The sequence below is a fragment of the Chenopodium album genome, chromosome 21 (genome assembly GCF_948465745.1).
Source record: "Chenopodium album chromosome 21, dcCheAlbu1.1, whole genome shotgun sequence".
NCBI lineage: Eukaryota > Viridiplantae > Streptophyta > Magnoliopsida > Caryophyllales > Amaranthaceae > Chenopodium > Chenopodium album.
The window spans coordinates 39,386,488-39,411,588 of NC_137854.1; the positions used below are offsets into that span (position 1 = coordinate 39,386,488).

The 25,101-nt window shown below is 35.7% G+C and overlaps 2 protein-coding genes across 2 annotated transcripts; both read left to right on the forward strand.

The window, feature by feature from the left end:
• The first annotated feature begins 696 nt into the window (after window positions 1-696).
• LOC145600807 (putative disease resistance protein RGA3) lies at window positions 697-12,586 on the forward strand. The gene is made up of 3 exons (XM_081656671.1): window positions 697-1,246; window positions 10,349-12,391; window positions 12,489-12,586. The coding sequence occupies exons 1-3, from the start codon at window positions 697-699 to the stop codon at window positions 12,584-12,586; spliced, it is 2,691 nt and encodes an 896-aa protein (XP_081512797.1).
• A 6,609-nt stretch (window positions 12,587-19,195) lies between these two features.
• LOC145601746 (hypersensitive-induced response protein 2-like) lies at window positions 19,196-24,967 on the forward strand. The gene is made up of 5 exons (XM_081657815.1): window positions 19,196-19,381; window positions 23,864-23,984; window positions 24,089-24,180; window positions 24,318-24,414; window positions 24,612-24,967. Exons 1-5 carry the CDS (start codon window positions 19,196-19,198, stop codon window positions 24,965-24,967), a joined length of 852 nt encoding a protein of 283 aa, XP_081513941.1.
• The last annotated feature ends 134 nt before the right edge of the window (window positions 24,968-25,101 follow it).

Here is a 25,101-nt window from a genome sequence, read left to right on the forward strand (position 1 = left end):
ATAATAATAAATATACCTTGTCATATTGGTTGGGTAATCTTTTATTTTCCAAGGGGGCTTGGTATTAAGGGCCTGCTCATATTTACTGAACTGAACTGAACTAAACTAAAATAAATATTTTATGCGAGAGGGAAATTAGAAGCTGAACTGAACTGATTGGAGCTGAACTGAACTGAATTGATTGGAGCTGAACTGAACTGAACTGAATTGAAATTAAGTAAAATCGAGTGAGAAATGAGAAAAGGGAGGGAAAAGAAGAGGGAAGGTAAAAAGTGGGGCCTATATGACGTTATAAGGTAGTTGAGAGGTAAATAGGTGGGAATTTTTTATGTTTTATAAAAGAGTAGGTGGTAATTTTTTTTTTAAAAAATAATAGCAGGTGATAATTGCTAAAATGAAAAGAATAGAAGGCGATAATTGTCAAAATTTAAAAAAAAAAAAAAAAAAAAGGAATTACAAAGCAAACATCGTGACTTTCCTAAATGGAAGCAGTATAGTTCCCAACTCTCCTTCAAATAATTACTACTTAATTATACATAATAGATCTCGAAATCATTAATAAATTATTTTAATTAGCTTAAATACCATAATTAAAAACATTTTGAACACTTCTGCATTGTTGTTTCTTTCTAAAAATCCTTAATCACAAAAACAATAAACACAGCCACACAGCAACAGGCAACAGACAACAGACTGATGGAAGCATCGTTTGCGAGAGGATTGAGCTGGGGTGTTTCGAGCATGTCGTCTGCTGAGACATTGGAGCAGCTACAGAAAGTAGGGGCTTCAGATCAACAGGCCCGAACCATAGGAGAGAAATTTCAACTTATTCAGAAGTGTGTTGAAGAAGTAGGCAGCAGATCAGTAGAGGGGCACCCCTTAGAACTGAATCGTTGGCTTAAAGATGTCAATGATTTGATCTTCTACGTTGAAGATACTATCAATGAGTATAAGTCCGAAGACGAGCACAAGAAAAATCAATCGTTCAAGGGAACTTCCCTCTTTTTGCTCCCCATTCGGATGTCTTACAGGGTCAGGAAAATCCTGTCATCGTTAAATAAGCTCCTTAAGAAGTCATCCACATTGGGGTTAACAAGATTGGAAGTATCTCCTGATGATGAAGTCCATGATTCCCCATTATATGAGTTTGTTTTTGAAAGGAATTTCAAGAAGATTATAGAATGTTTGACCAAATCAAAGGCAAGTAACTTGGGAATTCTCACCTCAGCAATCGTTGGAATGCCAGGTAACTCTTCTACTACCTCTTTTTTCCCCTACGCAGTTGCAAATTTACTCAACTAGGTTAGTTCCCGTGCCATGCACGGTACTTTTCAATAATTGTTTTATAAATATGACAAAATCAAAAAATGATAAAAAATATTATTTGTTGATTTAATATTCACATTTTATTATTTAAACCCGTAGCTTCTATTACATAGTCAAAAAATTAAGAAATTAATATATAATTTTTTTTCTAATAAACGTATATAATTTATAATATGTCTTTCATTCCTTAAATAAATTGTCCATATTCACATGTCCCAAATTACTTGTATGTTAAGAATATTATTTTTAATTTATTTGCTTAACTTATTAGTTGTCAATATTTTTTTTGGAAAGCTAAATCAAATCTTCAACTGTTGTATATTTCATATGTAATTATTACTTATATATAGAAAGATTTTTTCCTTATATAACTTTTTTTTCAAAAAAAAAAATAAATAAATAAAATAAAAAGATAAGGACACACCAGGAAATGACACGTGTCATTGCCGGTGTGTCTTTTAGTATATAGTATTGATTAACAACGCATAAGGTTACCACTTTTGACTTTACTTACATATTATGGATTACTTAAAAACGGAGTAAATTTCATAAATAATTCCTTCGCTCTTTTTACTAAACATGTTTCTTTTATCACGTTTATCGATACACAACTTTAACCATCAATAATTTTATTTTATTTTTTTTACTTTGAAAGATTTAGTCAATAACTTTAATTCTCTATAAGTAAAGTATAAACTTATATATTGTGATAATACTTATTTAGACACTTTTCGACTTCAAATAATTGATTTTTAATTATCAATTCAATTCTCATTTTGGGTTGGTCGATTTCGGGTAGTTAAAAGTTTTCGGTTGAAATTTGACCAATTCAACAAGTATTAAGAGCTTGTTCTCTTCTTTTTCAAAAAAAAAAAAAAAAAGAGCTTGTTCTCTTCAGTTGATACAAGGAGATCTGATATGATTTTAATAAGTTATGATATGGTCTGATCTGAATTTTTATTATCTGGTCTGGTGTGATATGATTTCATGATTTGACTAAACTTTGACCGCATTTTTATTATCTGAATTTTTATTATATGGTCTGATCTGAATTTGACTTGAATGTGTGTGTGTGTGTGTGTGTGTGTGTGAGAGAGAGAGAGAGAGAGAGAGAGAGAGAGAGGGGGGGGGGAGAGACGTTATACCGTGAGAGAATGAAGGTAAGGGGTTAAAGTGAATGTGGGTTGGCAGCTTGTGGGCTAGGCCAGGGTTTCGGGAAGCTTTATTATGTACTTCATTAATTGTTAATTACAACAAAGAGGTTGTGCGTGGATTCCAAGGAAAAACTTTTAAGCTTGATTATTAAAAAATAAGGGCATGTACTTAAGAATTAATCCAACAAAAAAAAACATAATTAATTTGAAACTCATAACAGCCAGGTGAGCTGAACAACCACCACCAAAACCACCGAAACCACCCCCAAACCCACTAAATCCACCTATGAACCACCAAAATACCCCCGTGAACTAGGGGTGAAAGTTCGGTTTTCGGTTTGTTTATTGCTCAAACCAAAACCGAACCACAATATTTCGGTTTTTGGATTTTGCAAACCACACCGTACCACTTAAGCTTTGAAAGCGAACCAAACCAAACCACCTAATTAAATTTCGGTTTTCTTAAAAAAAAACAAACAAACGCACCGAATTTCCCTATCAAGCATCTTAAACATAAAATATTGCAAAAAAAACCGAACCAAACTACACCAAACATAAATCGAACCAAACAAAACAAACCAAACCAAGCCAAACCAATCCACAGAAACAAGGTCAATATACCTAAAATTCCCACAAGAATCATAAACTAACAAGTTTCATCAAGAAATTTCACAAAGTTAGCCATGAAATTTGTAGAGACAAAGAGAGTGGAAAGAGTATGCCCAAGTTATATATGATGGGTGTCAAATACCCACAAATAATCAATTCTTGCAGTCTACTACACCTTAGAATGCTCTAACAACCGCAGAATATTTTACAATTGAGTATATGTGAAAACTCCCAAATTCGCTTGGAAGTTAGGGTTGTTGAGTTTTTGGTGAGATAGTGAAAAATTGAGTGAATTATGGTGATAATTTCGTAGGAACGAAATTGGTGGAGTAGAGTTGGAAAAATAATGGAGATGGGAAGAGATTGTTATGAATTAGGCTAAAACTAGAGTTAGGCTAGGGTTTATTTCTAGTTTGCGCTGAAAATTCAGTTTGGTGTCGGTTTTTTAATCCCTCAAACCGAAACCGAACCATAATATTTCAGTTTTCGGAATTTGCAAACCGCACCGAACCACTTAAGGATAAAAACCAAACTATATTTCTTATTCGGTTTGGTTTTTTATTCAGTTTGGTTTTAAATCGAATTAGATTCACCCTACCTTCAACCACCAAAGTCACCGACGATTCAACGAACCACCAAGTCTCACGAACCACCAATCACGAACCACTCCTATAACCATCCAAGAATCCACTCCAAAACCACCAAAGAACCTAGCCTAGAACCACTAAAAAAAAAGAAAAAAAAAACCAACCAAGAACCTACCCTAATTTAGTTAAACTACTCCGATAAGATCCAAACAAAAATTCGTTCAATTAGATCTATGGAAGAGAGAGAAAGATAATGGGAAGATGATGAATGAGGAGAGAGAAAGACCTATGGTGGTGATGAAGGAGGAAGATGATGACATAAATCTAGGAAGATGATGTGGGTAAAATGTTGGGGGAGGAGAGAGAAATTTGACGATTTGTTGAAGTTTAGATCTTAAATTAGATTAGATTAGTTTTTAGTTAATTATTTAAGTGGGTAATTGAGGTTATAAAATTTTAAGTAAGGGTGTTTTAGTAATTTTATTTAAGAAAAATGTACTATAAATGGAAAAAGTTTGGAAATGTTGCAATTAATGTTTAGCATCCATTTAGAGAACATGTTGCATTTAACAATTAACGGAGGAAGTATGACACTAAATTAAAATGGGTTTTCGATATGGACCAAAAAATTTTAGTTTTTACCTGGACCGGAACGAAAACTCCGGATCTTATATTTGCAAGGACCGTGGACTGGACACGAATTTACCGATCCAGGTGAATCCGGTTCCAGCGGCTAGGCGGGGTGGAGATCCTCACCACCTTGTGGCAATGGCAAAAGCGACAACAACAATTACCGCAACAGCATGCATGCTGCACTGCCTTGGACCACCTGTCCTCCCTTCTCCCTCTCAAATAAATTAAACAACCTCGTGTCGGCCAATTTTTTTTTTTTTTTTTTTTTGCTTTTGATTTAATTAAAACAATTTTTTTTAAATTTAATTAAATTATCCAAGAAACTGAAATAAATCCTGTTTACAAAAAACCCCGAAACAAATCCCTAATTCAAATTTAAAATAAGGGTTTATAATGAAATTAAATCTAATTCAATTCTAACTCTTAAAATTGAACCGTTAATCATACCAAGAAAACTTTCATGTAATCTTTTAACCTAAAAAGAATTATAAAGCATAATCAATTCGAAATTAGTCAATATCAAATACCAAAAATCAAATTTTAGGGCTCACAAAAATTTCAAAAATCTAGTGTTAGGGTTCAAATATTTTCGGATCTATTAAGGGAACAATTCGGTCCAATTTTAGGTTAAATTGATCAACTTTAAATCATGTATAACAATTCCAAAAGTTAAATCATATTTAATATAATAATTGATGATCCATAATTAAATTATTCACTTTCTTAATAAATTATAAAATTATGAACATGGACATCAAAATAATCGTATGATCGAACGTACCATGCAAGAGGCTAGCTAGCTAACTAATATCAATGTAGGAAATAGGTACTACATTGCGGAATTTCGAATCATATTCGTTCGCACTTAAAACAAGATCAACATGCATAACACATCATAATCACATAATAATACCGTTAAAGCATGGATTCCACGTTACGATTAGCTTTGAATAAGGGAAAGAATACAGCCCAAGCGTTGCTCCTCTACTAGCAAATGGATTTTATTGAACGACCACCAATACTAGATTAGTCAGGTGAAAGAGGTAAACCACCACAATTACGTCCTTCCATGAACCACCGACTACAATATGAACCACTACCGGCTCACAAAAGGGATGAGAGAAAGAGAGAAAAGATTTGTTTCGTGTTTGGTAATTAGGGTTTGTTTACTAATCAACTGTTAATTCAAACTAACCCTTGGCACTTAGTCATTTTATAATCATATTGTAACTAGACTAGGAAGCAAGCCCAATCTGTAATACCCCAGAAATCCCCTTACTTTAAATTACTCTTTTTATTCTAATTAAAACTATTTTAAGGAAATGACCAAAATATTACCGCCACTGTGATAACTGCTAAGGCTATTTTTTAAAAGTCACACAGCGGAAGTCTAAAATAAAAACCAACATTTAAGAATAAATCTTGAGTTCACAACCTCAAAACAAAATAAAAGTAATTAAATCACAAGTTGGCCCTTTTAAAAACTAACCTCAAACAAAAACAAAGGTTAGTCCATAATATAATAATTTAAACATAAAACTAGGAAAGCATAACAAGTAACTCTCGGCACTCATTCCCATCATGCTCTTCAGGCTTCAAGTACCTGGCACTTCCCCTTTATTTTAACTCTCTACTCACCATACAAATGGGTCATAGTAGGGCCAACCAAAGAAAAGCCAAACACAAACATAGAAGTACAAATCAGTAAAACTTGAGTACATATGCACCACACTAACATGAATATCCTATCAACAAGAATAGTAATAAAACATGCTTGCCATTCAACAGTCAACTTACCTTTGACTCATAACTAGCAATATTAATTATTAATTAACATCTTTTGGATTAGGCATCGAACGAGTTTCCTTCCTTAAAATATAGCCCATTAAAAATGGAGCTTCCAACCAGGGAGCTACCCCAATTGGCACCTACTATGTCACACCTTGGTGACGGAATTCCAGCGCATAAATAATAATAATAAATGAAAGTACAGCGTCCTGTAATCATGTAGAAGATATGGTTAAATATAAAACCACATAACTCCCCCCATATATTCATACTCAAGGTACATGTGTTCCAAGAGTTTTGGTGCGTATCCTCTTACACTTTATGTGATTTACCAATTTAACTTGTGATGACTCCAACCAATCAATCAAGAACAAACATAATAACAATCAACACATTCTCCAATTAATTCTTGAATTGATTAGTGAGCACATAATATTTATTTTAATTAAGGTTCTTTGCCTAGTTTTGTGCACAATATTGCACGTTTACTACCTTGGTGCATAAAATGCACTAATAACTTCCTTGACTCAATCTCAACTATGTGAGTGAGTAATAAACTAACTTCTTGACTCGACCTCAACTTATGTGGGTGAGTAAATAAATAAACTAAATTCCTCGACTCAACACCAATAAATAATGATGGGTGAGAATAAAATTCATGAATCATGTTCAATAATTCTAATTATAGCTCTTATAAACATGCATAAGCCTTGCTTATTAATTTTATACTTCCTTAATACTCAAAAATAAAACATACTTCCATGATTCACATATATTCAACTTATATCATGCTTCGAATATCATATTCACATGCTTGCATAATTATTCATGTTCAACCAACATCAATTCCAAGCATATAATCAACTAAACATGCTACTAATTCATCACTTCAAACACAATTCACAATCCTAGCATGACACTACGCATACACAATTATTCTTGTGCACATACATACGTACCTTGAATAACGCCTAAACTCGGCCACACTTGCTAGAAATCACCTAGCTCGAAACTTCCTACAATTAAAAATATATAACTATAATTAATCCACAATTCTCACAAATTTCCAGCAACTATAACACTATGTAAACCATACTAATTAACCCCTTTTAATGACATAAAAGCCATAAAACCTTTTCTTTAAGTGAGTACTTCAAATCCTTTGAAAAACACTTGATTTTTATGACCTAAATAAAATTCCAGCATACTTAATATAAAACATCACTTTTAGACTAGGAAATCATATATAAATCATTAAAACCTTTTATTCCGTTTATGGGTAACCAAATCCTAACTCAATAAATAAAAAGTAGTGTGTGTAAATAATTTTCAACATTAAATTGAAGGCTTTAAACACATCAAAAAAATGATTAAAATTATACCCTCCTATTAAAATTAAAACTCATATTTACAACTTTGCCACAACTAATTCCTAATCCCTTACAAATTCTCCATTTGGGCCAACTTTTGGGCCCTTAAATTTCCAATAAGTTGGTCCACCCTTATAAATAGGATTGACCCAAACAAAAATACTTTTGTTGCTTCGATTCATGATCAATTTTATTTACACACACTTATAATTTATTCAAATAAATAGTTTTCTTTTTAAAAAATAATTTCTTTTTATCAGTAAAATAAAAAAATAATTACTTTATATATATAAATATAATAAAAATACTGAGTATTACACAATCCACCTTAAGCTCCTCCCTATGGCCGACTACCTAGAAGAAAAGCCCCACATTGGTATTTTGTTCTTATGTTCAATACAGGCCTCATAGTATAACCTTATTGTAACACCCCTAAATCTTTTTTTATAGAATACTAGTATAATATGTATAATTATACCGAAGAGATAGAATTAGGCATATTACTACCACGTGATTACGCAAGGCTACTCAAAACTACTAAACAAAACTAAAACTTTACAGCGGAAACTCAAACTCTTCCTTTATTAATACTTAATGAAATTGTAACCATTGTTATGAGTACTCAATATAGAAACAAAAACCAATATCCTAAAAACAAGGTGAAACGTATCTCGGGACTCCTAAATACTCATTTATTGACTCCACTAGAAAAATAGTCAACACTGCTTACCAATAAGGTAAACAAGGAGAACCACAACCAAAGCAAAATACGAATCACCAAAATATACTAAGTACAATAAGTGTAAGATAATGTAAACTTAATTTATTAATAAACATGCTTTTAAAACCAATTCCAATAATTAATCCAATAATTCCAAACTCATAATTCAAAACCAATTCTCAAGATTCTCAAAACAATTCCAATACCTCAATAATTCAATTATAATAATTATTAAAATCAATTTCTTTTTTCAAAAACTCATTTTCTCTCCCAAGTGTGCACACCCTCCAAGTTGGTATTTTTATATTGAAAGGTTATACTTGAGGAAAGACTCGGTCATACAAAGTTCAAAGTCTTATCAACCAAAGCTACATAATAAGATTAATATAATCATGCTTGCAAAGCTTTAATAATAATTCAATAATTCCTCTTTATTAAATCAATAATTCAATCGTTTACACTAAATCAACTCAAACTCCTTTTTATTTATTAATTTAGCATGTTTTCAAAATCAAATCTTTTAAATAAGATAAATAATTCAATCACTCAAAACATGAATTTAAAAAGAGGAAGTCCCAATTTATCTTCTGGATACACAAAATAGTGGCAAAATTGTAAATAAATCAACAATTTTTGTGGCATTTTGGTAAATACATCAAAAACTGAAGGACACATATATAACGAAAAAGTTATGGAGTTATTTACATTTTTGCCATTTGGTGTGGCAATATTACTCTAAAATCAAATGCACTTCTAACTCACGTGGACACCAAATTTGTAAATAAGTTTTAAACAACATACTTCCTCCGTTCTTTTTTACTTGACCTGCTTTGATTTTTACACTATTCACCACCATTCCATTGACGTCTTTTGTGAATAACATATAATGAAAAATATATTCACATTGGATTTTTTTGAATTCGTCTTAATAAGTACTATTATAATATATAACTTTTATATTTTTTACTTAAGCAAATTTGTCAAAAAAAACCTTTTAAAAGCTTTTTTGTAAAAGATAACCCAAACTTAATTTTTTTTTGTTTAAAACAACCATGTCCTACTAATACACTTAATTAACCTCTAATTTCTTCTAATTAACCTCTAATTCTCATTTTACTACTTAATAATTAAATTAATTAATAAATTAAAAAAGAAAACCCACCACAACCTGCCCACCACCACCCCACCACCAGCCATCTAACCACCCCTCCTTCTCCTTTTCCCCCCTCCCTTGACAGCAGCCCCCTCACCCCATTTGAGCCGACGGCTTGAACCCATACCGCCGGCCGGCGGCCCTACATCCCTTTCCCCTTACCCCCTCCTTTCTTCTTCATCAATTTCCTCCAAAAGTTCCTAATTTCATCTTTCTCTCTCCTAGCTCAATCATGGTTATCAATGACTTCTCCATCTCAATTTCCTTAAATAATCTCGCAAAAACCCTAATTTATCAATTGAAGACTTTAATTTCACCTTGAATTTCTCTCTCCTCCTTCCACGGGAAGAGGGCCCTTGCGGAAGCTTTGTCCGCCCCGACTTATTTCGCGCAGAGCACTTCAACCTCCAAGGCGGTTTCTTGGGTGTGGGTATTTTCGTGGTGGGCTTGCGATGGGAGTAAGGCGCGGTGTGTTTCCTGGTGGTGGTTGATGACGGGATCGGAGTGAGCTAGCTGGTAGTAGGTTGTGGCTAGGGTGGTTTTCGTGGTTGGCTTGGATGGGGGCTACGATTCTGGTGGCTTTGGCGGTGGTGGGGTTGCTGCTAGGGGAGGGGGAAAGGGAGTGGGTGGCTGGTTGGTGGTGGACATGGTGGTTTGTATTTTTTTTCTTTATTTAAAAACTAATTTTATTATTAAATAGTTAGAGAGTAATTAGAAGTAATTAGTGGTTATTCAGCTGAATTAGAGGTATTAGGCTGTCTTCAACAAAAATTAGATGAGTTTGGGTTTTCTTTTACAAAAAAAGCTTTTAAAAGGTTTTTTTTCGCAAAACAGTGCATTTAAAAGGTTTTTTTTTACAAATTTGCCTTTTACTTATGGTGAATTAAAGTTATTGATCATTAAAGATTTGCATTGGCAAACATGATAAAAGAAACATATCAAGTTAAAAAGAACAGATGAAGTATTAAACTAACACTCTTACGTAAATTGTTCATTACTCTTGGCAGGTATTGGAAAGTCTACCCTTGCTAAAAGGATTTGTGATGATAAGAAAATCATAGATCATTTTGGGATGATATTCTGGGTGGAAGTAGGTAAAACTTTTGATGCAACAAAAATTCAGGAGTATATGTTCAAGTCACTATCCGAAGACAATCTGCAATCAGTGCCTGAAGAATTGCGGGAAAACAAGAAGAACACGCTTCGTTATATCATGAGGGGGAAAAAGTCACTGATTGTACTGGATGATGTAACTAGTGTGAACGAAAAGGAGTTACAAGAACTGTTTACATTGCAAAGTGGTGGTGGTACAATCCATTTCTTGGCAACCGTCAGGAGAATAGATGTTGCAAGGAGCCTTGGCGATCCGATAATTCACCATGTGAAAAGGTTGACACTTGATGAAAGTTGGGCATTGTTCAAGTCAGTTGCCTCCAGCGTAACGCAGACGCCAATTGAGGAGCTAGAGCCAACTGGCAGTAAGATTGTAGGGAAGTGTTACGGTATCCCCCGAGTAATCAGTAAAATGGCAGCCTCATTAGAGAACGTAGCCAATGTAAGGGAGTGGGAGGAGATGGCAGAAACAGAATTATGGGAGATAATCTTGTCAGCATTGAAGTTTCATGACTTGCCTACACCTCTAAGGCAATGTTTTGCCTATTGCTCAATCTTTCCTAAGAGAACTCCTATTGAAAAACGCGATTTGATGTCTCTCTGGATCGCTCAAGGATTCCTTACAGAGGAGGCCACTGCTGAGGATTACTTGAACATTTTGCTGAATAATTCACTTCTACAAGTACGTAGAGAGGAAGATGACAATGTCCTGGAGTATGAATTGCAGGGGTTGGCCTATGATCTGGCAGTGAATATTTCTAGGCATGATCATTTGATTGCTTATAAGAGCAATGATATTAAACCAGGCAGTCTTTCTGAAGTTCGTCATTTAGTGATCTCGACAGCACAGATAGTTAGTGATCCTTCTTCTAGACAACGATGTCGACTAAGAACAATATATGTAATGTCTCAACAAGTGCAAGAAAATTTGCTGAGTCAAGCAAGATCGTTGTATGTATTGAAATTAGACAACATTGGCCTGGAAGAGGTGCCAAGGGATCTGGACAAGCTGAAATATTTGCGATATCTTGACCTGTCTAATAATCAGATAAGATGTTTGCCAGAATCAATCACACAGCTCAACCTTCTGCAAACATTGCGGCTCATAAACTGTGTAATTCTCTCACCGCTGTCTGAGGGGCTAAGTAATTTCATCAACAACCTACCAAACCCGCCTAAATTATTCAGCAAATTGGGTACTTCCAAACAACTGGATCCTGTTTATCTGAATGCAGAGGAAGCATCCAAACAACTTTCCAATTTGGGCAGGCACGCTGATACTGCTGGTGTTCTGTGTATTAGTGGGCTTGAATATGTGAAATTCAAAGAAGCTGCTGAGGAAGCAAGGATTAGTAGTAAAAGCAAGCTTTCATCTTTGGAACTGTGTTGGAATAGATCAGAACAGTTATTAGAGAGAGCTGGCAGTGCGGATGATGAAAAGGTTCTAGATGGTCTTCAGCCTCATCCAAATATTCGAAGGCTAAAGCTTATTAACTATGACAGCCAGCAGTTTCCGGAGTGGGTGATGAGGCCGATGAAGGGTGACGACAATGAGAGGCTCAGCAATCTGGTGAGGATAGCGTTAGTAAATTGCAAAAGGTGCCAGAGTCTTCCATCAATGGGGGAGTTACAATGTCTTCAGGTACTGATTATTGATGGCATGAGCAACGTCGAGAATATAGGTCAAGAGTTATATTATCATGCTGGTGACCATGAAAAAAAGGATTTCCGGGAAGTATTCTTTCCTGCACTGAAGAGGCTAGAATTGAGAAATTTAGATAAATTGAGGAACTGGGAAACAAATAATATGTTACGAGCATATACGAGGCTAGATACATTGCAAACTGTTAACTGTCCCAATTTGACGAGCACCCCAACTGATTTCCGTATAAAAGAGTTGCTGATTCAAGGGGTAGAGGTTAATGTCAAAGAGCACAGTTGGTTGGACACTATCATAAAAAATAGCAGCAGCAGTGACGGTCGTCTTACCTCTGTTATCTTGAGTAAGGTATCAGGACCAACTTGTCTTCCCAGGGAATTGTTCCTATGTACAACTCTCAGACAACTCAGATTACAGAAATGTGAGAGTCTCAATTCTTGGCCAGGTAATCCCTGGAATACCACATCTCTAGAGGAATTGTGCATAGATCGCTGCTCTTCTCTCACTTATTCTCCAACTTCAAAAAGTCTCACTGCCCTAAAAACATTAGTCATTCGAGGATGTAGGAACCTAAGAATTGCTCCAACACATCTTAATAAGTACAAATCCCTCACTAAATTAGCAATCACTAATTGCTCTGATCTTAAAAGAATCAAAGATTTAAGGCATCTTAGTTTCCTTGAAGATCTAGATATAATAGACTGTGAGAAAATAGAGTCCCTTCCTCAAGGGATTGATTCTCTTACCAGACTTCAAACCATGAGAATTGGTGGGGAAATAATTGACAAGTATAAGTTTTTTCCAGAATGCAAATCCCTTAAAAGCCTCAACACACTTTGGCTCAAGGGCATGGGATTCATGGTCTCTCTTCCTCAGCAAATAAGACACCTATCTCAACTAAAAGTACTGAGACTTTGGAGTTTTACTTCCCTCAAAATACTTCCAGATTGGCTATGCGACCTCATCAACCTGGAGATCTTAATATTTGAAGAATGTAATTTTGTATCCCATCTTCCTCCACGAGAAAAGTTAATGAAGCTAACGAAATTACGCTGCTTGCGTATTGAGAAATGTCAGATTTTGAATCGTTCCTATAACAAAGTAGGAGGCAGTAAGTGGAGAGATATATCCCATATTCCACATATAAAATTTGATCACCTCTGGTTTCAAGGAGATAGAAGCTCAATATTGGAGGTATGTATGCATGCTTCTTCACATATTATTATGCTTGTACTCTTAGTTTATTTTTTAGTTCATACACCCCTAAGAAAAAACTTTGGATTAAATTGAGATAGTGAGCCTAGAAATATTCGTAGTAGCTACATAATGTTATTGCCCATTTCTTCAGTATATAGTCAGTTTTTAATTTAAGCTATTTGGACTTTAAGTCTCCAGAAATGATTAACAATGGCTACTCAATAATTGTAGGAAAATCCTATCAACACACAAGTTGTTGAACAAAGGGATAGTCAACCAGCAAATAATCACAAGGAATGCGAAGATTGCAATGATGAAGAACATATGAAGGACGGACCAAGCAATGACTATGATGCAGGAACAACTATCTTTCTAGGTTTCTGTCTACTACATTACTTTGTTATAATTATCTTACTAGCATATTGGGTTATGCCGGCTATCTTCAAAGAATAATAGTCTGTAACCTTATTTAGGCCAAGGTTGCACAAAGTATTGCTATATATCGGTAGACAACGCCGTATGTATGTGTATTATTCATACAAATATTAAGTGAGACAAACTTACATGTGTTTGGTTCGATGATTCTTATAGTCTAAAATTTTGAAACTCTTTGCCTAAAATCATAAACCCAAATATCCAATACTTGAGTGTTGCCTTGCCTCTACTATCTTTGTTTGGTAAAGGTGTGTTAAGTGTAAAGTTGCTAAGTTGGAACCAAGAGGTCTCATTTGATCAATGATCATAGCATAAAGAAACCCTGCACTATATTTTAGGGAAGCAAACTTTTAAGTCTCAGTTTAGTATAGTATATTTTGTTAGAGATCTGACATATGAGATATCAGAAAATATATGTGTGAAATTATACACAAGTTCCTACTAGCTTAGTAATTTCAAGTTTTCCATGCTAAAATTCCTTCTTTAACTCGTTTCTTTCTATTCCGTATGAATGTTTTAATTTCCGCAAAATTTGAAACACCTCTTCCTATAAAGTATAAATTCACCCCTCTTGTAGTGCTCCATCTTAATCAAAATTGACTCAATGAGACTCTTTGCCCAATATACAAGATCATAATCTAGTTTTTTTTTTCCCCCTAAAAGGCTAAAAAGATACTCCTATAATTTGTTCCTCCAAAAAATAATAAAAAGGCCCAAATATCTACATTTTTACTCCTTCAACGACCTAAATCATCAGTTCATCACCCCCCGCCCCCCCCCCCCCCCCCCAAAAAAAAAAAAAAAATTCTCATATTTTATGCATTCAAAAACCAATTAATGTAGCCACATCCCTCATTCGAATTTCCATTTGCATCGAATCGCTATAAAATTAAATTGAATCTTACAATCAATTCGTTATAATATTAAAATAACTACAACTATAAATAATGTGTGTAAAAATTAGAGAAAATTGTGAAAAGGACCTTTTAAATGGCCGACTTTTTAAAAAAGGATCTTTTAAGTGAAAAATTAAGGGTGAATTAGGACCTGTATTTCTGAGAGGAAGATGTTAGATGTGAATAGGAGATTAGTAGAAGTGTAGAACTAGCCGAGTGAACTCAACCTTTCAACCGAGTCTGCCATTGAAGAAGCTTCATTGATCAGTTGAATTGAGAATCCCTGATTCCTTTTGTGTACTGAATAGAGAGGGGGAAGATGTTGAACCTTAAAGGTTTTGATGATGATGAACTTAAACTCAAAACAAACTTCGAACTAATAAAGGTTTCGCTAAGTATGTGACTAGAATAGGTGAAGTGGACTTTGGAAGTGGAAGAGTATCCTAATCTAAGAAGACATGAAGAGGTTCCAAAGAAAGGTTAAACAAGATAGAAGAAGAGTTCTCTAACAAGAACTAAGTTACCTAACAGGAACGTTCCTGAAAGGAACTTTGAGATAGCAAGTTGAAGTGTTGACTTGGTCTGCATTGAAGACAGCAAGTTCTAGAGGAACTTGGCCTGCGAAGTTCCAATTTAGAACTAGAGTGCAAGTGACAGTAGGAATTTGGTCCTGGACTGCGTGAAGCCCAAGTATCCTATCATACAGAATATTGGCAAAGCAATTTAGTTAAGATTTTATCTTTTAGATTTGCTGTAAATATGTTAAGTAGGTTTACGCGTGAGATTTATTAGAAATGTGGCAAAGAGGCTTGACAAGCTCCTTAAAATAGGAAAGTTTAAAAAGATAAGTTTTTAAGAAAATATTTTCTGAAATGATTTATTTCTTAAAAACTAATTATCAAAAGATATGATTCGTTTGATAATCTATCTTTAATAAGTTTTCTAAAAAGATTTTATTATAAGTAGATTTACTTAAAACCGTGTTTTGGGATTTTGTTAATTTAACATACTTATCTTTTGAAAACCCTACTTTCTATACGAGCTAGCCTGGTATATATAGTAGAAATCTCATTTCATTGTTTATTGTGAGTTTATGCGTGAAGAGATCAAATTGTGCTTAATTGTGTAAGTTTGCCAAGCTTAAAACTTTGTCATATTAGTTTCGGGCTTCATGCGTAGCTTACCTTTCATATACTAGTAAGTCAAGTATTTTGTATTGGTTTTTTCTTAGGTGAGTGTGTGAAATATATCTTTGCATACAGTTGTGTAGGCTTCTAGTGTGAAGCTAAGTGAGTAGTACTTAGAGAGTACGAGTGAATCTAAGTGTGGGACTTAGATTGTGTAGGATAGGGTCCTACTATGTAGCAAGTTCAGTCTGGAACTTGTGAGTAAAGGTCTGGGTATAATAGGTTGTAACTTGTGTGTTTACCCTATTATAGTGAAGTGGTTTGGTTTTGAAAATCCCTTAGAATGGTCGAGGTTTTACTTCTAGTTGGGCCCTGGAAGGTTTCCTTGTAAAATATTGTGTGCATTGCAAGTTCCTTTACATTATGTTTTTATATTCCGCAAAAGTAGCCACTCCCCCCCCCCCTCTTGTAGTGTTCGTCTCAACTAACAGAAGATTTGCACAATCAAAGAATTGAAAGTGTTACTTCTTGAGGCTCATAAATCTACCAAAAAAAAAAAACGAGTGTACTAATAAATGCATTACAAAATAACCTAAATGCAAATATTAATTAATGATACGAAAATAATAAAAGACTGAAATACTCCTTTTCAAAATGAAAAAACCGATTCGCCATTTCATCATCAGGCATTCATTTTTTACATTTTTCCTTTTGCAATTCATTTCATTCGCTATTTTTTCCCATTTCATTCACCATTTCAGTCGCCATTTTTTTTTTCAATTTATTTCATTTCACCATTTCCCTCAAAATTCTTCAATCTAAGCCCTAGAGACAAAAAAGTCGTTCAACGCCGGCTATGATTTCCGAGGGGTACTATTTTACCCCCTACTATGATTTCGGGGGGGGTATCGTTTACCCCCGAAAATCCTATCCAGGGGTATTAAAGTCCCCCGGAAATTGTATTTGAGGGTGCTGGAGACCCCCGAAAATCTTAACCGGGGGGTACTATCGACCCCTAGCAACACTACTGGCACCGTGATACATGCCCTTGAATAAAAAGTTCTGTTTAAGATGTTAATTATATTTTGTTTGATTGTTCATCTATAACTTAGCTTTTGTGAAGAAAAAAAAATTACAGCACATTTACATAGCTAAAAAAAAAAATCGTCGTAGTGTACTCTATTATTGTTCATGAATTTGTATAGTATTGAATATTAAATAGGATAAAAGGGTGAATACGTTAGAAAATGATTGTAAATTAAACAGTAGAGGTGTTTATATAGTTAGGAGCGTAAAGGATTTAATTTAAATCCTTAAGAAAGAGGTGTAAAGGATTAAATTAAAACAAGGGAAAATTTGGAATATATCTTTTTTAAAAATAACTTTTTCTGCATTTAGGTATCATTTTTCCTAAATGCAGAATGAGTTAATTTTTAAAAAAGATTATATTCCAATCTTGCCCCTGTTATAACTTTATCTTTTACACTCCTAACTATATAATCATCCCTATCGTTTAATGTACAAGTACATTATAACGTATTCAACATTTCAACCTATTAATACTTAATGCTATACAAATTCGTAGACAATAATGAAGTGAACTACGACGATACTAAAGAGGTTTGAATATTATGTGTTGTAATTTTTCTTTTCTGCAAAGTCTAATTTATAGATGAACAATCAAACAAATTTTTTCATCATTTACAAAATGTTAGGGTTCCAGGTTGTGTTTTCAGGGGTCAACTATACCTGCCGGATTTAATTTTCGAGGGTCGATATTACCCATGGATATGATTTTCGGAGGTCAGCATTACTTTCAATTCGGGGGTTGACAATCCCCCCCCCCCCCCCCACAGATTTAATTCCAAGGGTTGACAATATCCCCGGAAAGGATTAAGGGGGTAGACAATTAAGAACAAATTACAACAATTCATGAATAAATTAAACGAAAAATAAACCTTTGACAAGATGGTTTATGAACGGTGAAAGACTTCTTCATCTCTACGGCTCAGATTGAAGGATTGTGAGGGATTGGGGATTCAAGAGGTAGAAATGGAGGATGAAATGAATTGAAAAAAAGAAGGCTCCTGAACGTGAAATAGCGAAACAATATTAGGTCATTATTTTTTTAATTTTGAAAAAGAGTATTTCAGTATTTTTATTTTATTATATCATTAATTCATTTCTGCATTTAGGTTATTTTGTACTGTATTTAGTAATTGTGTTTTTTTTTTAGTTATTCCCAAAGTTGACAAGTATTCTGCCAGGATTTTAGATTATTTTCTGTGTGGTTAAGCCTCGGATTAAGGTCTTATTTATAAGGAATGACTAGGTTTAGGGTTACGAGCATTCTGCCGCAGCAGGTGTCGCGCGCAACTGGATGAGTTGCGCGTGGCTGTCGCGCACAAGTGAATAGGTCGCGCACGGATTACGCGCGTAACTATTTGTCCTGCGCGCAGCTCTATGGTAAGATCCGATTTTCCAAGTTTTTGATATTATGAATCTTTCGCGAGCGCATCTCTGTAAGTTGCGCGGGGTGTCGCACGCATCTGAATCAGTTGCGCGCGACTGCTTAGCGCGACTTTGTGAGATGCGCGCGGCATTTTCCGCGGCAGCTTTAATTTTAACCTAGGCGCTCCTAAATCCGTCATTATTGGGTTTTAAGCACGGGCTTAAGCCTAATTATGATCGGGTTTAATTAATTGGACCTTGTATTGGCCTTGTTCTTTTATTCGGGCTAGTCTTTTGTGTTTTGTGGCTTAACCAATTATCCATAAGTATTCTTCACTTTGATCCAACACGAAGATGGCTTTATTTATCGTCATTGCACTTCCTGTCGGGACAGGAGGCCAAAAGTAGATGTCTACAGTACCTCCGTCTTATCATTAAGTGTTTGTAAATAACTTATCTTGAGAAATATGTTGTGACATTTTAATGATCCAATGGTTAAGTAAATTTATTATCTGTATCAATGAACCTTGAGATGAGTCATCAAGAGTAATAAATCATCCTTTTAACTTTCATTCTATCATATTCGATCAATTTGTTTAAGTTAATTTCCACTGCCCCTTTGCTCTTCCATATAATATACTTTACCTTTTTTTTCCTCTTCATTACATATATTCATATAACTTGTACATTGCACATGTCATAAGTCATAACAAGTTCCTCAAAATTTCAGAATTACCAAAAAAAAAAAAAGGTTGGTGTAATTTTCCTTGTATAGCAAGTGTGTCTCTTCATTGCAATTTCTTGCAGAATTACTAGTTACCATTTTCTTCCTCCTTGCCTCTTCCTTGATTAATTTCCTATCAAGATCTCTCTTTCCTACAACTATACATAATTATATACCCATTTACCTTTTTTTAATTTTTTATTTTTTTAATTTTTGTGTAATTGTGTTTTTAAGTTGTTAAGGTACTCACAATGGGGCAGTCATTTGGATGCTTTCAAGTGGCTCAATCAACCATAGCAATCAAAGAAAAATGGGGAAGATACGACGATTTCCTCGAGCCTGGATTCCATTGTGTGCCTTGGTTCCTTGGTTATGAAATAAAAGGTCGTCTTTCCTTAGCTGTGAAACTTAATGTTCGTTGTCAGACCAAAACTAAGGTTAATGTTACATACCAAATCACTAATCATATTGCTAAGTTAGAGAGAATATATTAAATTGAACAAACTCAATTGCTTGATTTCCATTGATACGGCCATAGCCAATATATAATACAAGGTTTCCCTAATCTGATAAAATTAGGAAATATTACAAAGATCTCAAAAGATTATATTCTAGGCACAAGATATAGCAACTAAATATTATCATATAATTCCCTAAAATATAATATCCTCAATACCCCCCCTCAAGTTGGAGCATGGGGATTGTAAATGCCCAACTTGGAAAGAAGATGATCAAATTGAGACTTCCCAAGCGCCTTAGTGAAAATGTCTGCAAGTTGCTCCTTAGTGGAAACATAGGAAGGATCAATTAAGCCCTCTGTAATGGCATCACGAACAATGTGACAATCAATCTCAATGTGCTTCGTACGTTCATGAAAAACTGGATTTCGAGCTATATATAAAGCAGATTGATTATCACAAAACAACTTGATCGCCTTAGGGTGTTCAACACCCAAACTCAAAAGCAAGGCCTTCAACCATTTCAACTCTTGTGTGGTTGAAGACATGCAACGATACTCAGCCTCAGAAGAGGATGTGGCAACTGTGTGCTGTTTCTTGGTCTTTCAAGAAATAGGGGATTTACCAAGAAACACAAGCCAACCTGTTAACGAACGACGAGTAAGAGGACACGCCGCCCAATCTGAATCACACCATCCCTGCAAAGTCAAGTCACTATCTGCACTCAACAAAATACCCTGTCCTGGGGTACCTTTTAAATAACGAACTACCCTGAGAGCTGCTTCCCAATGCTCAATCCGAGGCTCGTGCATAAACTGTGAAAGAATATGAACCGAATATGCCAAATCCGGTCTAGTCACCGAGAGATAAATCAACCGCCCTACCAGTCTACGATAAGACTCAGGATGTTCAAGTAACTCACCACTAGCAAGACTTAGCTTGTGGTTCTGCTCAATCAGAAAACCACTTGGTTTTGCACCCAATAGCCCTGCTTCAGAAACAATATCCAAGGTGTATTTTCGTTGACACAAAAACAAACCTGATTTACTACGAGCAACTTCAATGCCCAAAAAATATTTCAAAGGACCAAGATCCTTCATCTTGAAACAATCACCAAGATAAGCTTTGAAAACATTTAATGCAGCGGAATCATTCCCAGAAATAATAAGATCATCAACATAAACTAAGACATTAATCTGAACATTGCCTTTAGTGTATGTGAAAAGAGAATAATCAGAGTAAGATTGAATAAAACCGTACCCTTTTAGAGCCGTAGTGAGTTTTGCAAACCAACATCTCGGAGCTTGTTTCAACCCATACAAGGACTTTCTCAAACGACACACCAAATTCGAATCCGAGCTCTCAAAACCAGGGGGTAATTTCATGTACACTTCTTCTTCTAGATCACCATGGAGGAAAGCATTATGAACATCCATCTGCTGAATCTCCCAATTTTTTGAAACTGCTATAGCAAGAAAAGCACGAATAGTAGTCATTTTTGCAACCGGAGCAAAGGTCTCACCATAATCAATGCCTTCACGTTGATGATTACCAAAAACAACCAAACGAGACTTGAGACGTTCAATATCACCATTAGACAAAAATTTCGTCTTATACACCCATTGACAACCTAGAGCTTTCTTGCCGGGAGGAAGATGCTCCAAAGTCCAAGTCCCATTATCTTCCAATGTTCTTATTTCTTCTTTCATAGAGTGTCGCCAACCTTCGGATTTCATCGCTTCTTTAAAGATTTTGGATCCTTTCCCAAAACAACTGCTGCAAGAAATTTGCGATAATTCACAGAAAACATGTCACAATTTATATAGTGTGCTAGAGGGTAAGGCGTACCTAAAGGAGGGATTGGAGACGGAGTGGACGGAGACGGACTTTTAGCAAAAATTGAGTGAGTCACATAGTCACGATGACGAACATTGGGAATTTTTTCCCGGAAACCACGACCCAAGAGAGCCGTATCATGAGCTGCTGAGCTGCTGCCCTCCTCGGCAGTCCCAGCCAGCTGCTGCCGACGAGCAGTGGAGCTGCTGTCCTCCTCGGCAGTCCCAGCCAGCAAGTTCTGCTGCTGCTGCTGGGCTGCTGTACTGGCAGGCAGCAAGGTCTGCTGCTGCTGCCGCTGCTGAGTTGCTGTACTTGCAGGCAGCAAAGCCGTCTGCTGCTGCTGTACTGGCAGGCAGGCCATCGCCCGCTGGCTTCCCATCGGACAGACCAGTGGCGTGGTTGTGTGGCTGCCCTGCAGTGCCAGCAGCCGCAGGGTCCCCGATGGTGGGCTGCTGAACCGGACTACTATCCCCCATAGTTGTGCCCAAACCATCATCATTGCCAACATTATCACCCCGCAAATCAAACTCCTCAAAATCATCATGAATGTCATAATTCGACTCATACACTTGTGACTCAATATTTACATCTTCCGGAGTAGCAAACGGAAACACATCTTCCACAAACTTGACATCCCAAGACACAAAAGAAACTTTCGACTCAAGGTCATACACTCTCCATCCTTTCTTCCCAAAGGGATATCCCACAAAAATACATTTCCTACTTCGACTTGCAAATTTGTCCCCATTTGTTTTCTGATTGTGAGCAAAACATAGACATCCAAAAGTACGAAGTGCATCAAATAAGGGAGGTTTATTGAACAAAATTTCAAATGGAGTTTTATTTTGTAACAAGGGAGTGGGTGTACGATTAATTAGGTGGGCAGCGGCAAGAACACATTCCCCCCAAAAATAAATAGGCAAATTAGCTTGAAACCTCAAAGCTCTCCCAACTTCAAGAATGTGTTTATGTTTTCTCTCAACCCTCCCATTTTGTTGTGGAGTCCCCACACAAGAGGTTTGAAAAATAATACCGGTAGCACTGAAATAATCATGCAAGCAATTAAATTCAGTGCCGTTATCACTTTGCACTACCTTAATGGTTTGAGAAAATTGTCTATCAACCATTGCAACAAAAGCTAAGAACATTCGAAAAACCTCAGTTTTATCAACCAACAAGTAAATCCAAACAGCTCGGGAATAATCATCAACAATAGTCAAAAAATAACGAGCTCCACACGAAGAGACATGTCGATATGGACCCCACAAATCACAATGTATTTTTTCAAAAATCCTAGAAGCTCTACCATCACTCAAAGGAAATTTATCTCTAGGATGTTTAGCACGCATACATACCTCACACCCTTTAGAAAGAAGATGTTTATTGCTACTAACATGAGGAAGTAACTTAACCACTTTTTCAGAGGGATGACCCATTCGACGATGCCACAACTCCAAAGTCGACATTGCATTGCCCACATCCACATGATTCACCGAATCTGAATTGCTAAAATAGTATAGTCCGTCTCTCCTAGCTCCCGTTCCAATCAACTCCTTCGCTTGATCCTGTACAACACACATATGAGAATTAAATTGGACAATACAATTAAGATTATCGGTAATTTGTGACACAGAAAGCAAATTGCAACTCAAATTAGGAACATAAAGAACCCTGGTTAGGACAAGCTTGTCCGACAAACGGACAGAACCAATCAAAGAAGCCAATACGGTGTCACCATTGGGAAGACCAACGGGACACTCAAAACTATGCATATCGAATAACCAAGATTTGTTTCCGGTTACATGGTGAGTTGCCCCTGTGTCAATGATCCAAGAAGTAACATCAAATTTTCCATTCAAACGATTGTCGGGAACATTAACATTACCAAACAATCCCGTAATTGCATTAATATGAGCACTCGAAACTACATTAATTTGCACTATACACTGCCCCCCTGGCTATTGTAGCCCTCATGACCAAGATCGGAATAGCTTTCGGCCGAAACCTTCGACCCCAAAACTGCATTAGTACGCACATGGAAAGCACAACACGCAGAGTCCTTGCAGCAATCATTTGGTGTTGCATGAAAATCACAATTGACCTCCACATGACAGTTGGTGTTGCAAATTCTATCAGATTTATCATGGAAATTGGTAACTTTGAGTTGGGTAGAAGTTAAAAAATTCTTAGGTTGACCTTGCAACCCAAGGGAAAACGGTGTAATGGGTGAAATTTCGAGAGAATGAAGTGACAATAACGGAGACGTGTTGTCTCCGACCATTGATGGAAAAAAAATTCAACCTGCTCTTAATACCATGCTAAGTTAGAGAGAATATATTAAATTGAACAAACTCAATTGCTTGATTTCCATTGATACGGCCATAGCCAATATATAATACAAGGTTTCCCTAATCTGATAAAATTAGGAAATATTACAAAGATCTCAAAAGATTATATTCTAGGCACAAGATATAGCAACTAAATATTATCATATAATTTCCTAAAATATAATATCCTCAATACATATACTTGTATTTGTATAACTATATCAAATTCCTTAATCATTTTAAATCATATATAGGTTTTGGGATATAATGGCATAATTAACCACTTTGATCTTCTCAGGATAATGTGTTCGTGACTGTGGTTGCATCAATTATATACCGTGTGATGAAAGAGAACGCGGCAGATGCATTTTATAAACTTAGCAACACAAGAACTCAGATTCAAGCCTACGTTATTGATGGTATGTCATGTATAATTTATGTAACTGAGTTGATATAAATATAACACTAAATCTCATGTAATGAAAATTCCTCTGTTTAATAAAATCGGCCTTTCTGTTGGTAGTTGTTCGCGCTAGTGTGCCCAAACTGGAGCTTGATGCTGTTTTAGAGCAGAGGAACACCATAGCAAGATCTGTCAAAGACGAGCTTGGAAAGGTTTTATAATATAGCATTGCTCCTTAAAATAGCTTATTGCATATTTGTATTTACAAGATTATAATGTTCATGGTAGTTCAATATTGCTTACACTGATGATGTACATGTAACCCTTGTAATCTGTCACCTCGCTCTAGGCTATGTCAACTTATGGATATAAGATTGTTAATACTCGTATAGTCGACATCGAGCCTGATGCTCAAGTGAAGACTGCTATAAAAGAGATCAATGCAGGTATATTATGCCTGGTATAACTCCTTAAGGTTATTGTTACCATGTTGATTATGGTCACATGTTTTATACACTTCATTTGTTAGGCAATCTTTATGTTTAATTTAAATCCTAGTTTATGGTTAGAAAATGGGACTTAAACAACTCTTAGCATTGTAAATTAAATGTTGTTATATACTTATATGTCAATTTTAATGTAGCTGCAAGGCTAAGGGAGGCAACAAATGAAAAGGCGGAAGCAGAGAAAATACTGCAAATCAAGAAAGCCGAGGGGGAAGCAGAGTCCAAGTACTTGGCAGGGCTCGGCATAGCAAGGCAACGCCAGGCGATAGTAGATGGTCTAAGGGACACCATGCTGAACTTCTCCGAAAATGTGCCTGGTACAACTACTAAGGATATCATGGACATGGTACTAGTGATGCAGTACTTTGACACGATGAAGGAAATCGGGGCTTCCTCGAAATCCTCGGCTGTGTTCATCCCTCATGGTCCTTATGCTATTAAGGATGTTGCTGCTCAAATTAGAGATGGCCTTCTACAGGGCAATGCCATTTAGTGGTTGTTTGATTACTACGTAGTTTGCAAAGGTCAAATGGTTAAGTTTGCTTTAAAAAAATACTTACTTTGTAAGGCAAGCATATGAAATATCTTCTGTTTGATTTAGTGTGTAGAACTCTTTGTTTCTACCTC